This window comes from Plecotus auritus (assembly GCF_963455305.1).
Source record: "Plecotus auritus genome assembly, chromosome: 2".
Taxonomy (NCBI): domain Eukaryota; kingdom Metazoa; phylum Chordata; class Mammalia; order Chiroptera; family Vespertilionidae; genus Plecotus; species Plecotus auritus.
This window is the reverse complement of record NC_137771.1, coordinates 189,811,925-189,831,988: the sequence shown is the minus strand read 5'-3', so window position 1 is coordinate 189,831,988 and position 20,064 is coordinate 189,811,925. Positions and strand designations below refer to the sequence as shown.

Sequence of the window (20,064 nt, the reverse complement as noted above, 5' to 3'; positions counted from 1 at the left end):
TTTTAAATAACTTCTGTCCAACAACTACCAGTGATGGATTCAGGGTTTAAACCCAGGTCATATTATCTCCCCTGCACCCTACAGTTTACACAGCATCAAACATGAGATATTCGGGGAAGCAGGGAACAGCCAAGCCCACAGAGGAAAACTGTGTTAAGATAGAGTTGAAAATAGTATTACTGAAGGAGATAATAAACATGTGAGTATGACATATTGGCAATATTTGTGAAGTTAAAAGGAGCGAATAGCTTCTCATTATGCACCAATAAGATTTATGAAAGTCTTAAATTACTACATTTATTTATTTTTCAAAGAATGATTTCAGTAACTATGGGATTTAAAATAATTAAAACATTGATTCTAAGTAAATCACTTTCAGCAGGCTGTATTTATGGGGTGGGGATGCCAAGGCTTACTAAATCAATCTGCATGGCTTTGTCCTACAAAGTCAAAAGCAAATAAAAAACAAAACAAAACAAAAAAAAACAGCCAACGAATACAGCAACAGAATCTGCCACGAAGCCAGTCTCCTTAGTTTGATGGTGGTTCATCTGTCTGTACCTTTCTTGACCACATTTTCATCTTCACTGTAGGATAAGACTCACATCTCAAAACGGACTTTGAACAGCATCTACTGCTCTGCTTAAGATGCTCTTGGTGGCAGTAATCATGGTGATAATGAAGGTGATCGTGGCTGATAATGAATCTGGATAATTAAAGTCCTCAAGTTAATTATTCAAAAACAAATTAACTAGATCATCTGGCAGCACTGCCCAGAACTTCGGGTAATTGTTCCACCCTCAGTTTCTAATTCTGCCAGCCTGGCCTGTGTGTCCTACATCTCCAGCTGTGCTCCAGCCACAATCCCAGAGGCCAGGCAGCCAAAATCCTTGGCTCCACTCCACCCTGCCTCTCCTGACACCAGTGCCAAACTTGTCAGGATATTGGCTGCCCAGGGATTCCTCAAGAGGTGGAATATCAGGAAAGAGCTTACAAACAGGTGCAGCAACTAAGTGGAAGGAAAAGTCCACTGAAAATTCTGAAACCAAGTGTTTTATAGCTTCATGGAAGTTGAAGTCAATTTTACTTTTTATTTTATTTTAATTCAAAGCCAGTCCTTTTTTCCATCATCTGCTACATGCAAAATACGGGTTTCTGTCCTTTTCCTCCATTCCACAGGCCCAGCAATATCAAGGAATACTTTTCCTTTTCTGAACAAACTTCTTTGATAGATGACCTAACATTAATTTCTAAATTGCAGATGGCAAAATAAAACAGTAGCAGCAATAACTAATTTAGAATTGGAAGAAAGGGTTTATTTGTTAAGGAAACAAAAGCTGAGTGTTTATCGAATATTCTTCAAATTGTCTTATTAAATATTGAACTGATATGAAGGAATACATATCACATGTTAATATATCAAGAATCTACATATATAAAAGCCTAAGAGACCCTTATGACCAGACGACCGGATGACTGGATGACCAGCCGGTGACTAGGATGCGCACTGACCACCAGGAGACAGACACTGCCCCCTGGTGGTCAGTGCACTCCCACAGTCAACCTCCCACAGTCCCTCCCAGGGCCAGCCAGCCAACCTCCTGCGGTCCCTCCCCCTGACTGGCTGGCCCCAATCGGCCCTGATCGCCTGCCAGGCCGAGGGACCCCACCCATGCACAAATTCATGCACCAGGCCTCTAGTGATAATATAATAAACATCTGAGTACCCTTCATTAAGGGTAAAAAAACAAAACAATCAGAATTTTTTAAACCCTTGAAGGTGCTTTTCTAAGAGCATCCTTCTTTCTATCCCAGCCCCCATTCAAAGATAACCACCATCTTGAACTTTGTATTTACCATTCCCATGCTTTTCTTCATGAGTCTGTCACATTTGAACCCTTAAACAATATGTTGTTTACTTCTGAATGTTTGGAAACTTTATATAAATGGAATCTTACCATGTGAATTATTCTGCAACTCACTTTTTTCACCAAACACGATGTTCCAATGATTTATATGTGAGTAGAAGTGGCTCATTTTCTCTCATGCTGTATGCCATTATATGAATGTACTGCCATGTATTCATCCAGTCTCCTGCTAATAGACATTTGTAATATTTTCAGTTCTTTTTCCACCAGCAATGCTGCTATAATGCTTTTTGTTGATGTCCCCTTGTACATGTACAAGCACTTCTTAGGATATATACCTAACTTGGGAATAGTTGGTTCAAAAGTATGCCGTTTCCACTTTACCAGGCAATGCCATTGCTTTCCAGAGCAGCTATACATATGGTGCTACTGCCCTACAGCCTTGCCTAGAGTTTTCAGATGTTTAATTTTCATCAATTCAGATGGTATTGTGCTTTCAAATCCCATTTCTCAGATTAGTAATAAGACTGAACTTATTTTTCCAGTCTTTTCTGCCAAGTGCCTGTTCAAGAATATGGCCCATTTTTTTCAGAATTGTTTGTCCTTTTCTTATTGATTTTTATGAATTGTTTATAAAAGTCTATATTAACCCTTTGTCTGTCTATTGCATGTAAATAGCTTCTCCCAGTTTATGACCTGTGTTTTCATTTTCTTTACGATGTCTTTTCATGAACATATGTTATTCATTTTAACGTGTTCTAATGTAGCAAGTTTTTAAACATTTTGAAATCCCTTCCAACTCCATATTCCAAAGAATATGCTCTTGTAGTGTTTTCTTAATATTTTGTAGGTTTGCCTTTCATAGTTAAGTCTTAAATCATCTGAAGTTGACTTTGTATGTGTTGTGAAATAGGCTTCCAATCTATTTTTCTATATGAATAGCCAATTGTCCCAGTACATTGGTTTATCTTTTCCCCAATTATCTAAAAGCACACGTGCCTTATATATTAGGTTTCTATGTACGCATGAATATATTCTTGGAGCTCTATTCTATTTAATTTTGTCTACCTCAGACAAACACCACACTGAACTTACACACTTTAGCTTTACAATACATCTTGCTATCTGATAGGACAAGTCGCCCACCTTGTTTTTTGTAATCAGGAGTATACTTGCTATTCTTAGATATTTGCACTTTCACACAAATTTTAGAATCAACTTTTCAAGCCCACTTTCCAAAAAAAAAAACAAAAACACTTCTTGGTAATTTTTTATTGGAATTTTATTAATCTATTACTTAATTGTGATAGAGTGGCATCATGTCACCAAGTGTTTCTCTGAATGAATATGATCTCTACATTAATTTGTCTTCCCTAATATCTCCCAATAAAGTTTTATAATTTTTACAAAGAGAATTTGCACATAACTAGATTTATTCCTAAGTAACTTCTTTTTTTATTGTTTAAATTATATTTTCTACTTTTGCAGGTATATGGGAAGGCAAGTGGTATATTAACATTTTGTTTCACCTATGCTAGTTTGTTATTAATTTTAATAATTAATATGTAGATTCTTTTGTATTTTCTTTATAATTGTATCATTAGTAAATAATATATTTTTGTCTCTATCAGTAAATATGCCATATACCATTCATTTGTTTTCCTTGTTTTATTAGACTAGCTTGTAAATCATGAATAAAACAGGCAATATAGTAAACATCTTTGCTTTGTTCCTGTTCATAAAGTAGATTCTTTAGAGTTTATATATTTCACTATTAAGTATAAATTTTAGTATAAGTATTTTCTCTATATTATTTATCACAGAAAGAATGTTTTTATTTTTAATTTGATAAGAATTTTTATCATGAATATATGTTAAATTTTATCAAATATGTTTCTCTATATTTATTATATTATGCTATGATAGTAGGCCTTTAAAAGATTTATGTAATATATTACAATTATAGATAATCAAATGATGACAACATTATATTCCTGGGATAGTCCAACTTGATCATGATGCATTTTCACTTTAATATATTGCTAGATTTGGTGAACTACATTGTTTTTAAAATTTTTGCATTTATGTTTATGAGTAAAATTGATATGCAGTTTTTCTTTTTGTCTGATTTGGATTTTGTGCCAAATTTTGTTAACCCCATAAATAGACTGGTTTGCATCCCATCTTTTTCTACCCTCTGGAATGATTTGTATAATGTAGTTAGAACTCACCTATAAATATCAGAGCCCATTATTTCCATTATAAAGGTATTTTAATTTTTTAATGATTTAAAACTATTTTGATTTTCTAGTTGCTTCTGAATCCATTTGTTATATATTTATAAGAATTTACTATATATTTTAGCAAATTATATATCCAAGTTTTCAAATACATTGCTATAGTTATTTCTAACATCCTCTATTATCTTTGTAATCTATTCAATATCTGTGCTTATGGTTTTTTTTTAATTCCTGATATTTATGTGAGACTTCTCTATTTTTTTATTGATCAGTCTTGTCAGAGGTTTACCTATTTCATTAGTCTTCAACAAAAAATAAACTTTGAATTCATTCATTTCCTAGTATCATTTTATCTTCTACTTTATTTATTTCTGCTAATGTTTCTTATTTCCTTTTTTACACTTTATTTTAATTCCCTAAGTTGGATGCCTAGCACATTAATTTTCCAGTTTTTTTCTTAGCTAATATAAACATTTATGATTACATATTTCTATTTATGTATTGCTTTAGTTGCATGCCACTAGTTACTCTATAGTGTTTTTCTTATCACTAAGTTCTAAATACATCCTAATTTATCATGTTTTATTCTATGACCCATGAGTTTTGGGGAACTATATTTTTATTTCTATGTATAGAGTCACTCTATTTTTTGTTATTTATTTCTACCATTGTTGCACTAGAGCCAAATAATGTGGTCAATATAAAGGTAAAGCTCCTCAAAGGTTCTTTAGGTTATAGAGATAGTCTAAATTATCTGAATAATTCACATAATTTTCTCCTTCTTTTATATTTTTCACTAAAGACTTTTATAAAATTTAATATGCTAATAGATCAGGTAAAAATAAATAAGAATTAGAAATTAAGATACCATTGGGAAATTATGTGATCTGATATGTTAAAGACCTGACTAAAAAGAATAACCTTCTACTTTTGTTTCTATAATTTTGCTCTCACCCATAAAATAATATTATAAGTCTTCCTTGACAATTAATAACATTAAGTTCACGGGCAAAAGCCCTCATGTTAATGACAGTATTAAGTGTGACTGTCATTTGTTCCTGAACTCAAAAGCACATTCCCCCGCCCCCCACAATGGAATGTACACTTTAAAAGACTGAAAACAGAAAAACAATTAAACTGCTCAAATTGGATCATATAAATAAATACCTACTAGCTCAAGGATAAAACACACAATGAAATCTGAAACTAATAAAAGATTCTCATCTTTTATCAGTTTATTATGATATACTTATGAGAAGCCCATCTCAAAAATATGGAAGGCTTTAGTGAACAGAAGGCAGACCAATGGCTGTTTTCATCGATGCCACTCCCAACTCTGCCATACGGGATAACAGGTTGAGTGTTCCTGAGGCAGAAATACATAGCAACTCTGCTCATTTCAGCTCAGCTGGCACTTGGCAATTCATTGCCCTGCAGATTCATCCTCATGGGACAGAACAGAAGGCACTTTCCCTAGAGCTCTTTTTGCTTGAAAAGCTTGAAATTTTTCTAGAAGGAATACTAACTTTGTCAGTAGTAGAGTCCAATGGCCACTGATAGGAAGCCAGAAGCCAGGAGCCTGGTCCAGCCAGGGTTCTCTGATTTGTTTGGTTTCAATTGACCGCTTAGCCTCCCTGTGCTGGCTATCTCACATATTTGTAGCCATTTCTAGCCCAGATAAAAGGAACATATTTTGTGAGCCTAATAAATGCCAAGAGATTGAACTTACAAAGATGAATGTGGTCTGACTCCAACTCTTGAGCAGCTCTGTATTCAGTGGGCCGGAGAGGCATAAATATAGATATTCATTATGTTAAGTATTATGTGTAAGTTTCTGAAGTGCTTTCTGCCAAGTAATTTCAGATATGCATAATTCTTCCCTTCTCATCACATCTTTCCTATTTCTCTTTTCTGCACCCGCTAGGTACCCCCTCACCTCCCTACAATTTTGGGACCCTTTGCAGCCCTGTCTTCCTGCCTCTATAATACCCTCGCTGTCTTTTGTTCCTCTGACTGCCTAGAAAGTCTCATAAAAACCCAGTGTTAATTATTACTTCTGGACACAAATGATGTCTAGATCTAGATCTTCATCTCCTCCACCCCTGCTTTTTTCCAACTCCTCTTTATCTGACACCTAAAATGCAGGGAGAGTTTCAGAATCAGTCTCTTTGCATTCAAATGTAAAGCTTTCTAAGCAACCAACCACACTAACATGAATGATCTTTCTAAAGTACAAATCTAATTGTACCACTTCCTTGCTTAGATTATTTTAATTGCTCCTCTAACTTCAGAAGACACACAAGATCCTTAATCTCTGGCCCCTTCTTATCCCTCACCCACCAGATCCTGGAATCCAACTATACTCATCTACCCTAAGTCCCTCACAATCTGCCTGGATATTCTTCCTCTTCTCAATTGTTTGCTCATTGGAGACTCAATTCTGGCTGTCACAGGACCTGAACCATCCCCGCTTAAAGCAAGTTATGGCCTCCAACTGGAAGCCTTCTAAACCACCTTCATGCTGATTTAATCACAGCCCTGGGTCAATTTACCTACCATTAACCCTTCAAGGAATGCCCAATACAGTGGCAGCCAATTTGCCTGAAGCCAATATGCCAAAAATATTCATTTGCCAGTTAATCATTTTGATGAATTTATCAAATTTGCAATATTCCAAAAATTTTGTATGATCACTATAACTCCACATAGTTCAGTGGGTTAGCAGGGACCAAAAACATTGCAGGAGGTCCAGATTTGGGGCCTTCAGACTCTGCCCCTCTGTCTCTCAGTGTCTGCAGCCACTGTCCCTCTACCTCTCTGTCCCTCTCTCTTTCCTTCCCTGTGTCCTGGACACCCTTTTCTTCTAGTCTTCCCTTTTCTCTGTCCCCTGGTCTTTCCTTCTTACCCCCACCGCAGTCATACCCTACTGCTCTCTCTGATCTTCAGTTTCCCCTCCACTCTGCCCCTAGGTTGCCTCACTCTAGGATCAGCAGGTTAGACCATTCATTATGCTGATTGTCTTCTTCAATTTTGCCCCAACTGAGAGTCTCACCATTTTTACCTAGATCCCTCCTATTAAAATAACAGGACTAGAGCAGAGACACATTAAGCATTTTATAAAATGATGTTATAAAGACAAAATAAAAACCAAGTAAATTAAACTTCATGAATCTTCAAAAAGCTATTAAAAATGTCCATCCAAAATCAATTACTGTAACCTTATGAATGGTTAAAAGAAACAAATGTGGGTTAATTGATAAAGCTGATCAATATATTAAAATAATCATAATGTGAAATTTGCCATAAGGATCTCAGTGATGCTAAAATGTTAGCAAAATAACAAATAACTCTAAAAATAATTTTTAAAAATAAATATACACTGAAAGGCTCCCATAGGAAATATTAAAGTTTTGTTACATTTATTAGAAGAATATATTCAAATACCTATTCAAGAAAGATGTATCTATGAATATATTGATAAGAAGACTAAGCCTCCCTAGAAAACAGCTTTTTAAAAAATCAAACAGATCTTAAAATACTGCTAAAAAGAATATATTCATAAGAATATACTTTATAATTGAGTGTATTTTTGAAATATAGTCTTAAAATATTTATAAGAAAAATGTAGGAGAAACCAAGATGGCGGCATAGCTAAACACCTAAACTGCTGACTTGCACAACAATTTCAAAACTACAACTAAAAGACAAAAGGATATCATTCAGAACCACAGGAAGGCTGGCTGAGTGGAAATTCTACAACTAGAAGAAAAAGAAAAGCACACTGAGACTCAGAGGAGCTGCAGGAGGCAGAGGCACTGAGATGCACACATGCGGAGAGGACTGGCAACTGAGTACACGGCTGGCTTTCTCAACCAAGAGGGAGACAAAAGCTCCCGATGGCTCTGAACTCCAGTTCCGGGAGAGACTCTGGGGACCCAGACTCATTCGGGCAGAAACTGGACTGTCTGGCAGCGGGCAAAACTCGAGGGCGGCTTTCTCTCAGAGGTGCTTGCAGCGATTACCAAGGGACACTGAGACACAGGGGCCTCATAGGGCAGGGCTGATGGGAAACCAATGCTGTCTGCTCTGCCCTGAGACTCCACCCCATTCAAGCTGAGCACAGAGGCTTTTGCAAGTCTTGTCTCATAAGGGTGTCTCCAGCACAGAAGTTCTCCCAGCATAGACACAGCTGATCCTTATAGCAAATTGGCCTGGAGGTCAATTCCTCCCAGTGATACCAACAACAATCAAGGCTTAACTACAACAAGACTGTGCACACAGCCCACAAAGGGGTGCACCAAGAGTGTCCACCTCAGGTAACTGGGGAGGCTAAGCCACTGGGCCCTATAGGACATATAGCACACAGAGCCACTCTATCAACTCAGGGAAGCAGCCAAAATGCGGAGACAAAGAAACAGGTCACAAATGAAAGAAATGGAAGAAAGCAAACAACTGGATATAGAGTTCAAAACCACAGTTATAAGGTTTTTCAAGAATTTTCTAGAAAAGGCCCATAAATTTAGCGAGACCCTCGAGGATATGAAAAAGGACCAACTAGAAATTAAGCATACACTGACTGAAATAAAAAAATATTATACAGAGATCTAACAGCAGACTAGAGGATCGCAAGAATCAAGTCAAAGATTTGAAATACAAAGAAGCAAAAAACACTCAAGCAGAAAAGAAAAAAGAATCCAAAAATATGAAGATAGTGTAAGGAGCCTCTGGGACAACTTCAAGCGTACCAACATCCGAATTATGGGGGTGCCAGAAGAAGAGAGAGAGAGCAAGATACTGATAACCTATTTGAAGAAATAATGACTGAAAACTTCCCCAGCTGGTGAAAGAAATAGACTTATGAGTCCAGGAAGTGCACAGAACCCCAAACAAAAGGAAAACAAAGAGGACCACACCAAGACACATCATAATTAAAATGCCAAGAGCAAAAGACAAAGAGAGAATATTAAAAGCAGCAAGAGAAAAACAGTTAGTTACCTACAAGGGAGCACCCATACGACTGTCAGCTGATTTCTCAACAGAAACTATGCAGGCCAGATGTGAGTGGCAAGAAATATTCAAAGTGATGAGTAGCAAGAACCTACAACCAAGATTACTCTACCCAACAAAGCTATCATTCAGAATTGAAGGGCTGATAAAGAGCTTCACAGATAAGAAAAAGCTAAAGGAGTTCATCACCACCAAACTAGTATTATATGAAATGCTTAAAGGTATTCTTTAAGAAGTGGAAGAAGAAGAAAAATATAAAGATAAAAATTATGAACAACAAATACATATCTGTCAACAAGTGAATCTAAAAATCAAGTGAATAAAAAAATCTGATGAACAGAATAAACTGATGAATATAATAGAATCAGGGGCATAGAAAGAGAGTGGACTGACAATTCTTGGGGGGAAAGGGTTGTGGGGGGTGCAGGAAGAGACTGGACAAAAATCGTACACCTATGGATGAGGACAGTGGGAGGGGGGCGGTAAGGGCAGAGGGTGGGGTGGGAACCGGGTGGAGGGGAGCTATGGGGGAAAAAAGAGGAACAATTGTAATAATCTGAACAATAAAGATTTATTAAATTTTAAAAAAAGAAAAATGTACTCATATTAATTTACTAATATAACAACACTTCTTCAAATGTCATTATTAAATCTGTAAATGTGATAAAATGGGCCAATTATTCATGTAGCAAAGTAATCCTTCAATAAATTGGTGAATTGACTCATCTTTGTGCATTAGCCTTTCAGTATCTGATCCCTTGGCAAATCCACCCCCAATATATTGACCTGCTTCTCTCTTGTACTCCTTTCTAATCAGTCTCATTGCAATACACATAATTTTGGGGATCTCCCCAGTTCCCTCAGGACATGTTTTATTCACTTTGTATCCCAGAACTTAGCACAGTGTGCTATGAAGACTTTAAAAAACATTGACATATGAATTAATGAATGATCTTTACCCTGTGTTAACGTGAATACTTTTCTCCTGCAGACTAAATACCCAGATGATCTTAATTTAAATGGGAGAAAGACAAGGAGAAAAATATTTTTTGCACATTTTACTCTTTATATCCATGTTTGTATGTATATAGCCTAATAAATATTTTGCTTATGAGCTATAGACCTAATATCAAAGTTTAAGAAACTATCCAAATATAGAGCTTGAAATAAAATTGTGCTGTGTTGACTATTGCTTGGGGTAAAAATGAAGCTTTATTGGACAATTAAAAATATTTTTATGCAAAATATTTTGTTATGTTTGGATTTGCCTTGTAGACTTATCAATAATTCATATGCTCCAAAAGGATTTGGGCAAAATGTTCCCTTTATATGTAGAATAGAGTGTACAGATCTACTATTTGTTATTGTCAACATGTGTAAATGTTGATTTGTATCCACCATACTAATTCATGGTTCACCAGGAACCATGAAGCCAAGACTGCCCCTTACTGCTTTGCCAACACACACCAAGGCTAGATCTGCTTCACACTTATAAATCCAATTTCCTCCTTTATACCGACTGTTGGACATCCCCCATATTTGAAACTGAATTTGTAGTCATGCCCCAGATTCATTCTTTCTCCTGAGATCTCAACTTTAGTGAACTACATTGGCCTTCATTTCTTTATTTCTCCCCAAACCCCTTTTAAATAGATTCACAGAGAATAGTTACAAAGAGCCAAAGGGAGATAAAATATTAGCTGTTAGTAGTGGCACAGTAACTCCCAAAGTACAAGGCTTCCTAGGATTAAGGATAATGTTTAGGCTTGAGGCCCAAAATACACCATTGTACTTCTCCCTAGCATTGAAGACAACTTGGGATGGGACAGATCACCTCATTAATCCGCTTAGTCTCAGGCTGTGGACATTCCCTTCCCCAACTGGAACTTACAACCTGGAGATTGGAAGTACACACCAGGCCTGACAGAACAAAGGCAAGTCCAAAGGATGAAAAAAAATTGTGCTTCAAACTCACCCAAAAGATAGACTTGACCCCTGACTGTCAGACTCTGGCCCATCTCACCAATCAATTGGTCACTCCTCTCCACCTGAGCTCAGGACACTATGTTTGTTGGGGAGAGGATCTATAAATGTAAAATCAACCTCTCCCTTCTTACCAGGGTAAAGGTCCTCTCTTTGGAGCCCTGATAAGTAGGGAACTAAGGTTTCCTGCTTTAATCCTCTCTGCCAATTCCCCAGTCATTTAAGCTAAGTTCTTGGGCATAAATCTGAACTATATCCTTTTTCTTACTTCCTAATCATCCCCTATATCCTATTGATCACCAGATCCTGAAGTTTTATCCCCCAGATCTTTCTCCATGCCTCCTTTTTTCTCCATCTAGCCTACCTTGATCCTAGATCCTCATAATCCCTTGCCAACACAACAGTAACAATCTGCTAATTCTTATTTCTGATTTAAGTCTTGTTCCATTCTAATCCATTGTTTCTCCACATTACAGCCAGAATGATCATTCTGAAACTCAGTTCTTATTATGTCACCCTCATGCCACACACAGCTTCCCATTAACTACAGGGATAAGGGCCAAACTCTTTAGAATGAATTACAGAACTCTTATGTCCTACTACCTTTCCAAACTTAACTGTCCCACTTCCCCATTCCACACTCATTCCAATAACATGAAAATGCTTGTAGTTTCTGACAGTCACCATGCAGCTGCAAATCTTCATCCATTTGTTCATGTGATTCCTTCCATCTGAAATACTCTTGACTCCCTGTCTCATTTGGTTAACTCTGATTCAACTTTGAAGATTCTGTTGAAGCCAACACTCCTTCCGAAGCTTCCCAAGATCTCAATACTTGTCCCTGCCCTGCTCCCTCAGGCTGGGGAAATTACTCCTCTTCTATACTCATTCTGTGAACAGCTCCATCATTGAATTGACTACCCTGTGTAGATTTTTTTTCATGTCTTTCTTCCTCTTGGTTAGTGGCCATATAACCAGTAACTAGAGGTTACTAGCACTCAAGTTAAATTTGTGGATTTAAATTGAACTCTTTTGTTTTCCTAAATCATTCATTCCTTGATTTATTCATTAATTCAATAACTTATTAATGAATTTTATGAATTTCACCCCACTCACCTACTTTTGTTTTGCTGAGTAATATCCTAATTTTCCAGATGTGTCTGGCCTGTGTGGAACCCAATCATTTTCCCGCTTCGCTACACATTCCAGAGCATATGAAGACATTTGTTAGCCATTTTCAAATTGTGATTTGTAAATTACCCACTTGAATCATTTTTATATGCTCTTATTCCAGTGACATTCCTGACTGATTACACTTTGTCTTTTTTATGAGGATAGACTGACATAAGTGATGCTGTCTAACAGCCTAACACTGGAACTGAGACTACTGCTCCCTCCTTGCTGGCTTCCATCTGCAGAAAATGCAACTCTCAATGGCAGCCATCAGAATTAACTACAGTTTGATGAACAATAATAGCAAAGTAACATCAGATTATGATTTCACAGAAGGTCATTAAAGTCAGATTCAACCTGTTTCTTCTTGTTTCAGAAATTTGCCTGCTCAAGAGCTTTAGCTGCTAATGGGCACTGATTTTCTTTTTTTTTTTCTTTTTTTCATTCCAGTTCATAAAGGATCAACTTTAAAGAGCTTTGATATAAACCCTACATTTTCCAAAGAAAATCTCAGAAAACAGTAGGAAATATTGGAGGGTGGGAGGTGGCTAGCTAGTCCAGGAGCAGTGGGTTTGGGAACCTGAGAATAATGAACGATAAGGTCTCTCCGTCCATCTGGCAATGAGGATAATGAATGGCCAGAGTGAGTGAGGGCAGGAGCCAGGAAGGATGCAGCCATGAAAAGAAGAAGAACAAAGGCCTCTCTATTATTCCCTTCCCATGATGGGCCCATTCCTCCAGGAAAGAGTAAGATTTGTGTAACTATCTCATAAAGAGAACTTTAAAATAATAGCAATAATAGTAAGCTAATTGGTTGATTTTACATCTAATAACCAGATTAATAAATAATATACCCTAAAACCTTTTGGAAATACATTAAGTATATAAACAACCTCATACTTATATCAGGAATCAAAATATTTAACAACCAGCCCAAAATGTATCAGCCAACTAGAACAGATGCCTGCCATAAACACTAGTAAGGCCATTCTGGAGCACAGAGTTAAATGAATATTCACACAATTGAATATACACACATCTGCACAAACACCAGACATCTCTTCCCTCTCCTGCCAAGTTCTATACTGAATTCTACTCTAGTTTCTTTTTTAAACAATAAGATTGACTAATGATAAAAAAAAAAAGTTAAAGAAAAATCTGAAGTTATTCTTGTGTATGTTGTTTTATTGCCTGAAGCTAAAAAAAAGATATGAGTTTCTTTCTCCATTTTCAGTCTTCTATGTGTCCTCTCCCTTTCCAGGCCCTAAAGACCTACAACTCCCCAGTTCCCACGCCCCTTTGATTCAGAGCTCTCATCTCAAAATAGAAACTAAACGAGATCTCATACTGCTCCTTGGCCACCTACCTTGATGTAATCCCTGAGCATTGCCTTCTTTCCTATTCTTCTCACGTATCTCTCCAAGCACCCGGAGCAATTTCTTCTTTTCTTCCTTTTCTTCCAGACCTGTTTCAAATCCAATCCTCTACTGATGAGCTTTTTATGTTTTTTTTGTTTTCTTGGCCATTCAGTCATTTAAAAATTCTTTGGAGAATAATTTTAAGATGTTCTGAGGCTCGTGTCATGGACCCAAACTCTCACCCCATTTTTCAAAGGGAACATTTACGTAATGCTAGTTATTCTACTGGATAACTTACTTATGTATCTCATTTAACCATTACAATGCAGTGGACATATCATTTCCACTTTCCAGGAACCTGAGAATCAGAAAGGCTGAGGAACTTGTCCTTGATCACAGAACTAGTAGCCAGTGAAATCAAGTTTTGAATTCAGGAGATCATTTTACTCCAATTTCATGTTCTTTCAGACCCAATATTGCTGCTGTGTGATAAATGGAAAAAATAATAATAATAACTATCCAAAGTCATAGAATCTTGCCTTGATTTGACTAACATTTTTCTAAACTCAATCAAGGGTTTACACATAAAAGAAGGCTGATTCACCACTCCATATATCAACGTTGCTTATAAATCTTAAGCCAACATAACCCTAAGCAACCCTAAGCTTGAGGAAAATGTTAACCAAAATAAATTCTGTATTTTACTGCTGGGGGGAAATAAGGTATGAAGGTGACAGATTCTGAATTAACATTCCATTATGTATTCAGAGAGTATAAAAATATCAGTGATCATCAGCTGGGGTTAAATGGCAAAGGAACAAACCCAAAGCATATGTTAAGAGTTGAGAGGATTGTTTCCCTTCTTTAGATTTAGAGAGAAGGAAAAAGTATTTGCAGATGGACATGGGCCCAAGTAAAGAAGAACTTCTTTCTTTTCTTTTCTTTTCTTTTTCTTTAAAGAAAAATTCTTGGGATACATTATAATAATTTATATTTTTAAAACACTTGTAATTTTATTGTTGTTTTGAATATGCTCCTGAGATTTTTTTTTATCAAACTGTCTATATTTTATCAGCAAATGGTCAAATAATGCAGTTGTTCCATGAGAGAAAAGAGGAAAGTTTGGGCTGCTTGTTTCTGCTCAGGGTTGGGGTGTGTGTGTGTGTGTGTATGTGTGTGTGTGTGTGTGTGTGTGTGTGTGTGGTGTGTGTTGGGCAGCAATGGGCACATACTGGGATCTAATTGCACTCAGGCAGGTTTGGAGGGGCCCCTCTCAGCCTCCCTGCCCTAAGAAGGCATGGGAAGTGACTTGCCTACTCTCTGGTAACTGAAAATCTCATATAAGACTTTATTATTTTCAACCTCAGAAATATTTACCAAAAAATCAGGGACCACGACCTCTTGGACAAAAGGAAAACTGTCACAGCACTGAAAGCAGGAGAAGACCGGGCCATTCTCCTGGGACTGACCATGATGGTGTGCTCCATCATGATGTACTTTCTGCTGGGAATCACACTCCTGCGCTCATACATGCAGAGGTAACACCATTAGCTGGTTGGATCACTTGTCTTTGTCTCCTCCTTCTCCCTCCTCCCCCATAGATTATCAACCTCAGATCCTCTTCCTCCCCTTCTTTCCTAATAAGAACTTTAGCTGAACATAATATTTTTCAATAATGTTGTCTAATAATAATGATAAAGTAGCTCTGTGTATAAAGTTCCTACTATGTGCCAGGATCCATACATTACTTGTTTAATTCTCATAACAATTTTATAAGGTATATATGAATATATGCACCATAAAAATGGCAAAACTGAGGCTCAGGATAGAAATAATTTGCCCAGTGCCACACAGCTCTAGCATATGGCAGAGCCAAGATTCAAACCCACATCCCACTAATTCCAGGGACCCTGTTCTTGCCTCTTCACACTTCTGTTCATTCTCCACCCTCATTCCTTCCCCCACCCACCCCACTCCTCAATCACCCCACACATCAGTGGTCTCAACTGTACATTTAAACTTCCTGAGAAACTTTTTGAAATACTGGTCTCATTCCCCACCACCATCATCCCAGAGGTCATATGTAATTGGCCTGGAGTGGGAACCAGTCATCAGTATCTTTTAAATTTCTCCAGGTAATTCTAATACATATGCTGTCAATGCTGAGAAACACTGCTATGCACCTACTTGAAAAAAATTACAGATTTTGAACCCTTTTCATTTTAACATTTGCCCATGGTTTACTGAATAGATAGGGAGGCAGTTAAATACTGAGATATCATGTGTGTTCTCCCCTGAGTAAGCCACAGCATCTCTAGCTAACTCTGCCCATAATTTGTACACTTTGAGCACAGGAAAACCCAGCATTGCTCGAACAAATAGGGAAAATCTCACAGTGGTTCAGCTTAAAGAGATGAGAGTCTTTCAAATGAAAAACTGAGGTTTCAATCCCAAAGAGAATCAGATGATTTTGTGGCATTCAGTTCTCCACCTAAATAAATACTTTCACGTAGAAGCAAACTCTAGCTGAAACACAGTAATTTGCTAAAATTAAGGCATCTTCTTTCCCATTTGTGGCTGCTCTGCTCTATTTCTCAGATGCCTTCAGCTGTCTCCTTCTCAATGAAAGTGCTGATTGCTGCCTCAGGCTCCCAGTGTTCACTGGTTCCAAAACCACTTTCAGAGCCTCACATCTGCTTAGAGCCATCAAAGACACTTTCTTCCCTGGATAAGCAAAGTCTGACCACTCAGGTCCTAGGAAAATACAATTTGCCACACCAGAGGGGGTCAGGGCTACTATGCTGCCTCTGGCCTAAAATTGGACATGACAAGGGGGCCCTGTCAATACATGTTCTGCAAAAGGAAGGGTTATCCATCTGCAAAGAAAACAGCTGTCTTCTGTCCACGATGGTTATTGGCTTATCCCCAGAAACAAACTCTTCATTGCTCGTGTGTTTCTTCCTAGTCACAAATGTGACCCTTGATCAGATACTTTTAAATACTTTAGAATGAAAAGCTGGCCAATGAGCAGCTGGAAGTTGTTGGGTTTTTTCCTTTAATTTTTCTAACTGAGAGGTCCCAAGAGGATATTTGTCCTCTTTTCCACAGCACACAGCTCCATGGACCCAGTCTGGGCCTTGGAGAAATCAGGATTGAGTGGAATCACAATCTCTATCACTCACTAGCTGCATGTCTTCACATGCTACTTGTTTTCTCTGACCCTCAGTTCACTCACCTTCAAAGGGAATTAATACCCAACTTATAGAGTTGTTGGGAGGATAAGAGAGGATAATGCATATAAAACATCAGTTAGGGTGAAAAGGGATACACAAATGATTGCTCTTGGTACAAAGGGTGGAGCTATCTTTCCTTCCTTATTAGAAAGGCCTTAAAGAAATGTATTCCTGTCCCTCCATCTGTCAAATTGGATCTCAAACCCTCCACCCCTTTGTCATTTTCCCTCCTCTTCTCCCCTTATACCATCTCTGCTACAAACTGGGCAGGTTTTGCAGAGGTGAGGACTGGGCATGGCAGGAAGCTGCTTGCAAGGTAATACAGGTGAGTGCAGATTTGATGTCATAAGATGTTTTATGCTTATCTGTGAATTTGAGTTGGGAAAAAATAACTTAAACCAAGCATTGGAAAATATTATACTATAACCAATGTGAGTCATTGAAAGAGTTCTCAGGTGCCAGGTAAATATATCTATGTATATATTATGGTTTGCCCGAAGCTGCTCTACTCAAAAGTATAAATTTTAACAACTAGGTTTTATTATAGATTTGAAAAAGACTCTTCAGGCTAAGGACAAATGATCCCCTCTAATTATGCCTTCCTTGCTGTGAGCGCTTTGGACCTGTGTTTACTCTCCCCGTCTTTCTGTAGCGTGTGGACCGAGGAATCTCAATGCACCTTGCTGAATGCGTCCATCACGGAAACATTTAATTGCTCCTTCAGCTGTGGCCCAGACTGCTTGAAACTCTCTCAGTACCCCTGCCTCCAGGTGTACGTCAACCTGACTTCTTCAGGCGAAAAGCTCCTTCTCTACCACACCGAAGAGACGATGAAAATCAATCAGAAGGTAGGTCACCCCCACAGGGCTCCCACACCCAGCTCCCCTCTCTGAAGACCCCTGTGCCAGGATTTCAAAGGAAAGCACCACCAGGGAGCAGGCCCTGCCTCCTCTGTAAACAGAACTCACTATTTGACTCTGGCCTGGGAAACATTTATTTTCTGTGCACGTTGTGGACAAATCATTCCCCCATGCTGTGGCAGTGCAGATTTACCCTATCCTTCCATTTCGAAGAGAAAACCTCCTATCCTTATTTATACACAACTGGACTGAGTCTCTCAAAGCAAACATGCAGCTCAGTCAGTTATACCAGCCAGAAAACCAGCTATTTGTCATATACCTGGGAGCCATGAGGTAAAGCTGTATTTGGCTTTTCCATAGTCATTGTCACTGAGTCCTGTGGTCTTGGGGATGTAACTTAACTTCTCTGAGCCTCGGCTTCCTTATCTCTGAAAAGGTAAAGACAATGATCATCTTTCAAGACCATTGTGAGGGTTAGAGCAGAGGGTGTAAGGTGCTGAGAGGAGCACGGTGCCTGGCACAGGGCAGACCTTCGATCCAGGGTCACAGTGTGTGCGCCTGTGTCTTTCTCCATGTATGTTATGTCCATAGGGGCTGCATTTTCCAGCCCTGACATGTTCACGTTCACAAGGTGGGTGCTCCACAGATGTGTATTGTATTAAAGCTGCATATAAAATTTGTAGTTCTAAGGTCTGGGATGACCAGAAAAGTGCCATTATCAGTTTGAAGTTAAACATATTTAGTTTGAGGTGTATGGTAGTAATTCAGAGGCCAGAGTACTCTCATATGCCAAAACAACCCAAAGCCTCTCCAATAGAATAAATGGTCCTCATGACCCAGACACTGCCCTCAGGAACTCTTGTCCTTCTTCTCAAAGCTTTTCATTACAATGACCAGCACTTAAATGACATAGATTGTATGTATTGGAGCTTTGAAGCTTGATACGCTAACATAGGCTTTATTTTGTGATATATTGGCACAAAGTAAGGAAACCTACATTTTGTTTTTATTGCAATAACTTAAAAGAATTCTTGCAAATATCTCTGAGGACTCAACATAATGAATATTTCAGAAATTGTCTTTTGAAGATCTCTGCTCTGATTTCCTTTGTTTGTGGTAGCCACAAACAATACCAGTCCTTGCCGTGTTCTGCAAATCTTTAAGGCCCAGCTCTTCCACAAAGCGTATGTTTTTCAACATCTTCCCTCAAGTCAGGTTTCTAAATCAAAGCTGACCTGCAACAACGAAGGCCTATAAAACTCTCAAATCTTCGTGGAATTAGAAATTGGCCAAAGTTGAATAAGCATGAAAAAAGTGGGACATCGTTCCATTTCCTCGTTTTGACATTTTATCACTACAGCCCTGTGAATGCATAAACAAGGCTATAAACAGGAATTGGACCTACCATAGAAAGTCTCAGTTAAAAATTTAGGACCGGTATCTTGTCTGCTGTCAGCATGGTAGTAGGTCATTTGTTTGTTGTTTGCCCCATTACCTTGTTTTTTACTGTGAATTACAGCGCACATATAGAAACATGCAAGTGAAAGTATACAGCTTAAGCATTTATTACAGAGATCCCCATGTAACTACCACAAGGGTAAAGAAACAAAACATCTCCTGCACCACAAAAACACCCTCATGCCTCCTCCCAATAACTATCCGCTCTGCCCCCTGCCAGAGATAACTGCTGTCCTGATATTATAGCAATTACTTTCTTTTTTCTTTTCTTTTTTTGTAGTTTTATCACCTAAGTATATATCCCTACACACTGTACTTTAGTTTTGTCTGGTTTTTAAACATGATGTAAATTGAATCATACAGAATATTTCTCTTTGTGCCTGGCCTCCTTCACATAACACTATGTTTGTTAGAGTCATTTCATTTGGTGGTAGTTCATTCACTTTTACTAAAGTAGTATAGCCCATGGTATGAACATGCCAATTTATTTACTCATTCTACTATGGATGGAAATTTTGAGTTTTCTACAGTTTGGGACCATTACTAATAATTCAGCCAGGCATATTCTCATATATGTCTCTTGGTGCACAAGCACACACATTTCTGTCAGCTATAAACCTGGGAATGGAATATCCAGATCATAGAGTATACTTATCTTAGTTTAGGAGATAATGCCAAATGGTTTTCCGAAGTGCCTCTCACCAACCCTATGGATATGAGAGTGTTTATTGCTCTAAACCCTCACCAACACTTTGTATCATAACGAAGGCCTATAAAACTTTCAAATCTTTGTGGAATTAGAAATTGGCCAAAGTTGAATAAGCATGAAAAAAGTGGGACATCGTTAATTTTAGCTAATATGGCAATATTTCCTTTGGTTCTCA

The 20,064-nt window shown here is 37.9% G+C and overlaps 1 protein-coding gene across 2 annotated transcripts in view; it reads left to right on the top strand.

The window, feature by feature from the left end:
* The window catches only part of KCNMB2 (potassium calcium-activated channel subfamily M regulatory beta subunit 2), a 234,961-nt gene that overhangs the window by 202,096 nt on the left and 12,801 nt on the right, over nt 1–20,064 (top strand). For both annotated transcript variants that reach the window (XM_080654872.1, XM_080654873.1), the window contains exons 3-4: nt 14,997–15,167; nt 17,515–17,710. In XM_080654872.1, the coding sequence (XP_080510998.1) occupies nt 14,997–15,167; nt 17,515–17,710 (367 nt within the window). The remainder of the gene's footprint in view (nt 1–14,996; nt 15,168–17,514; nt 17,711–20,064) is intronic.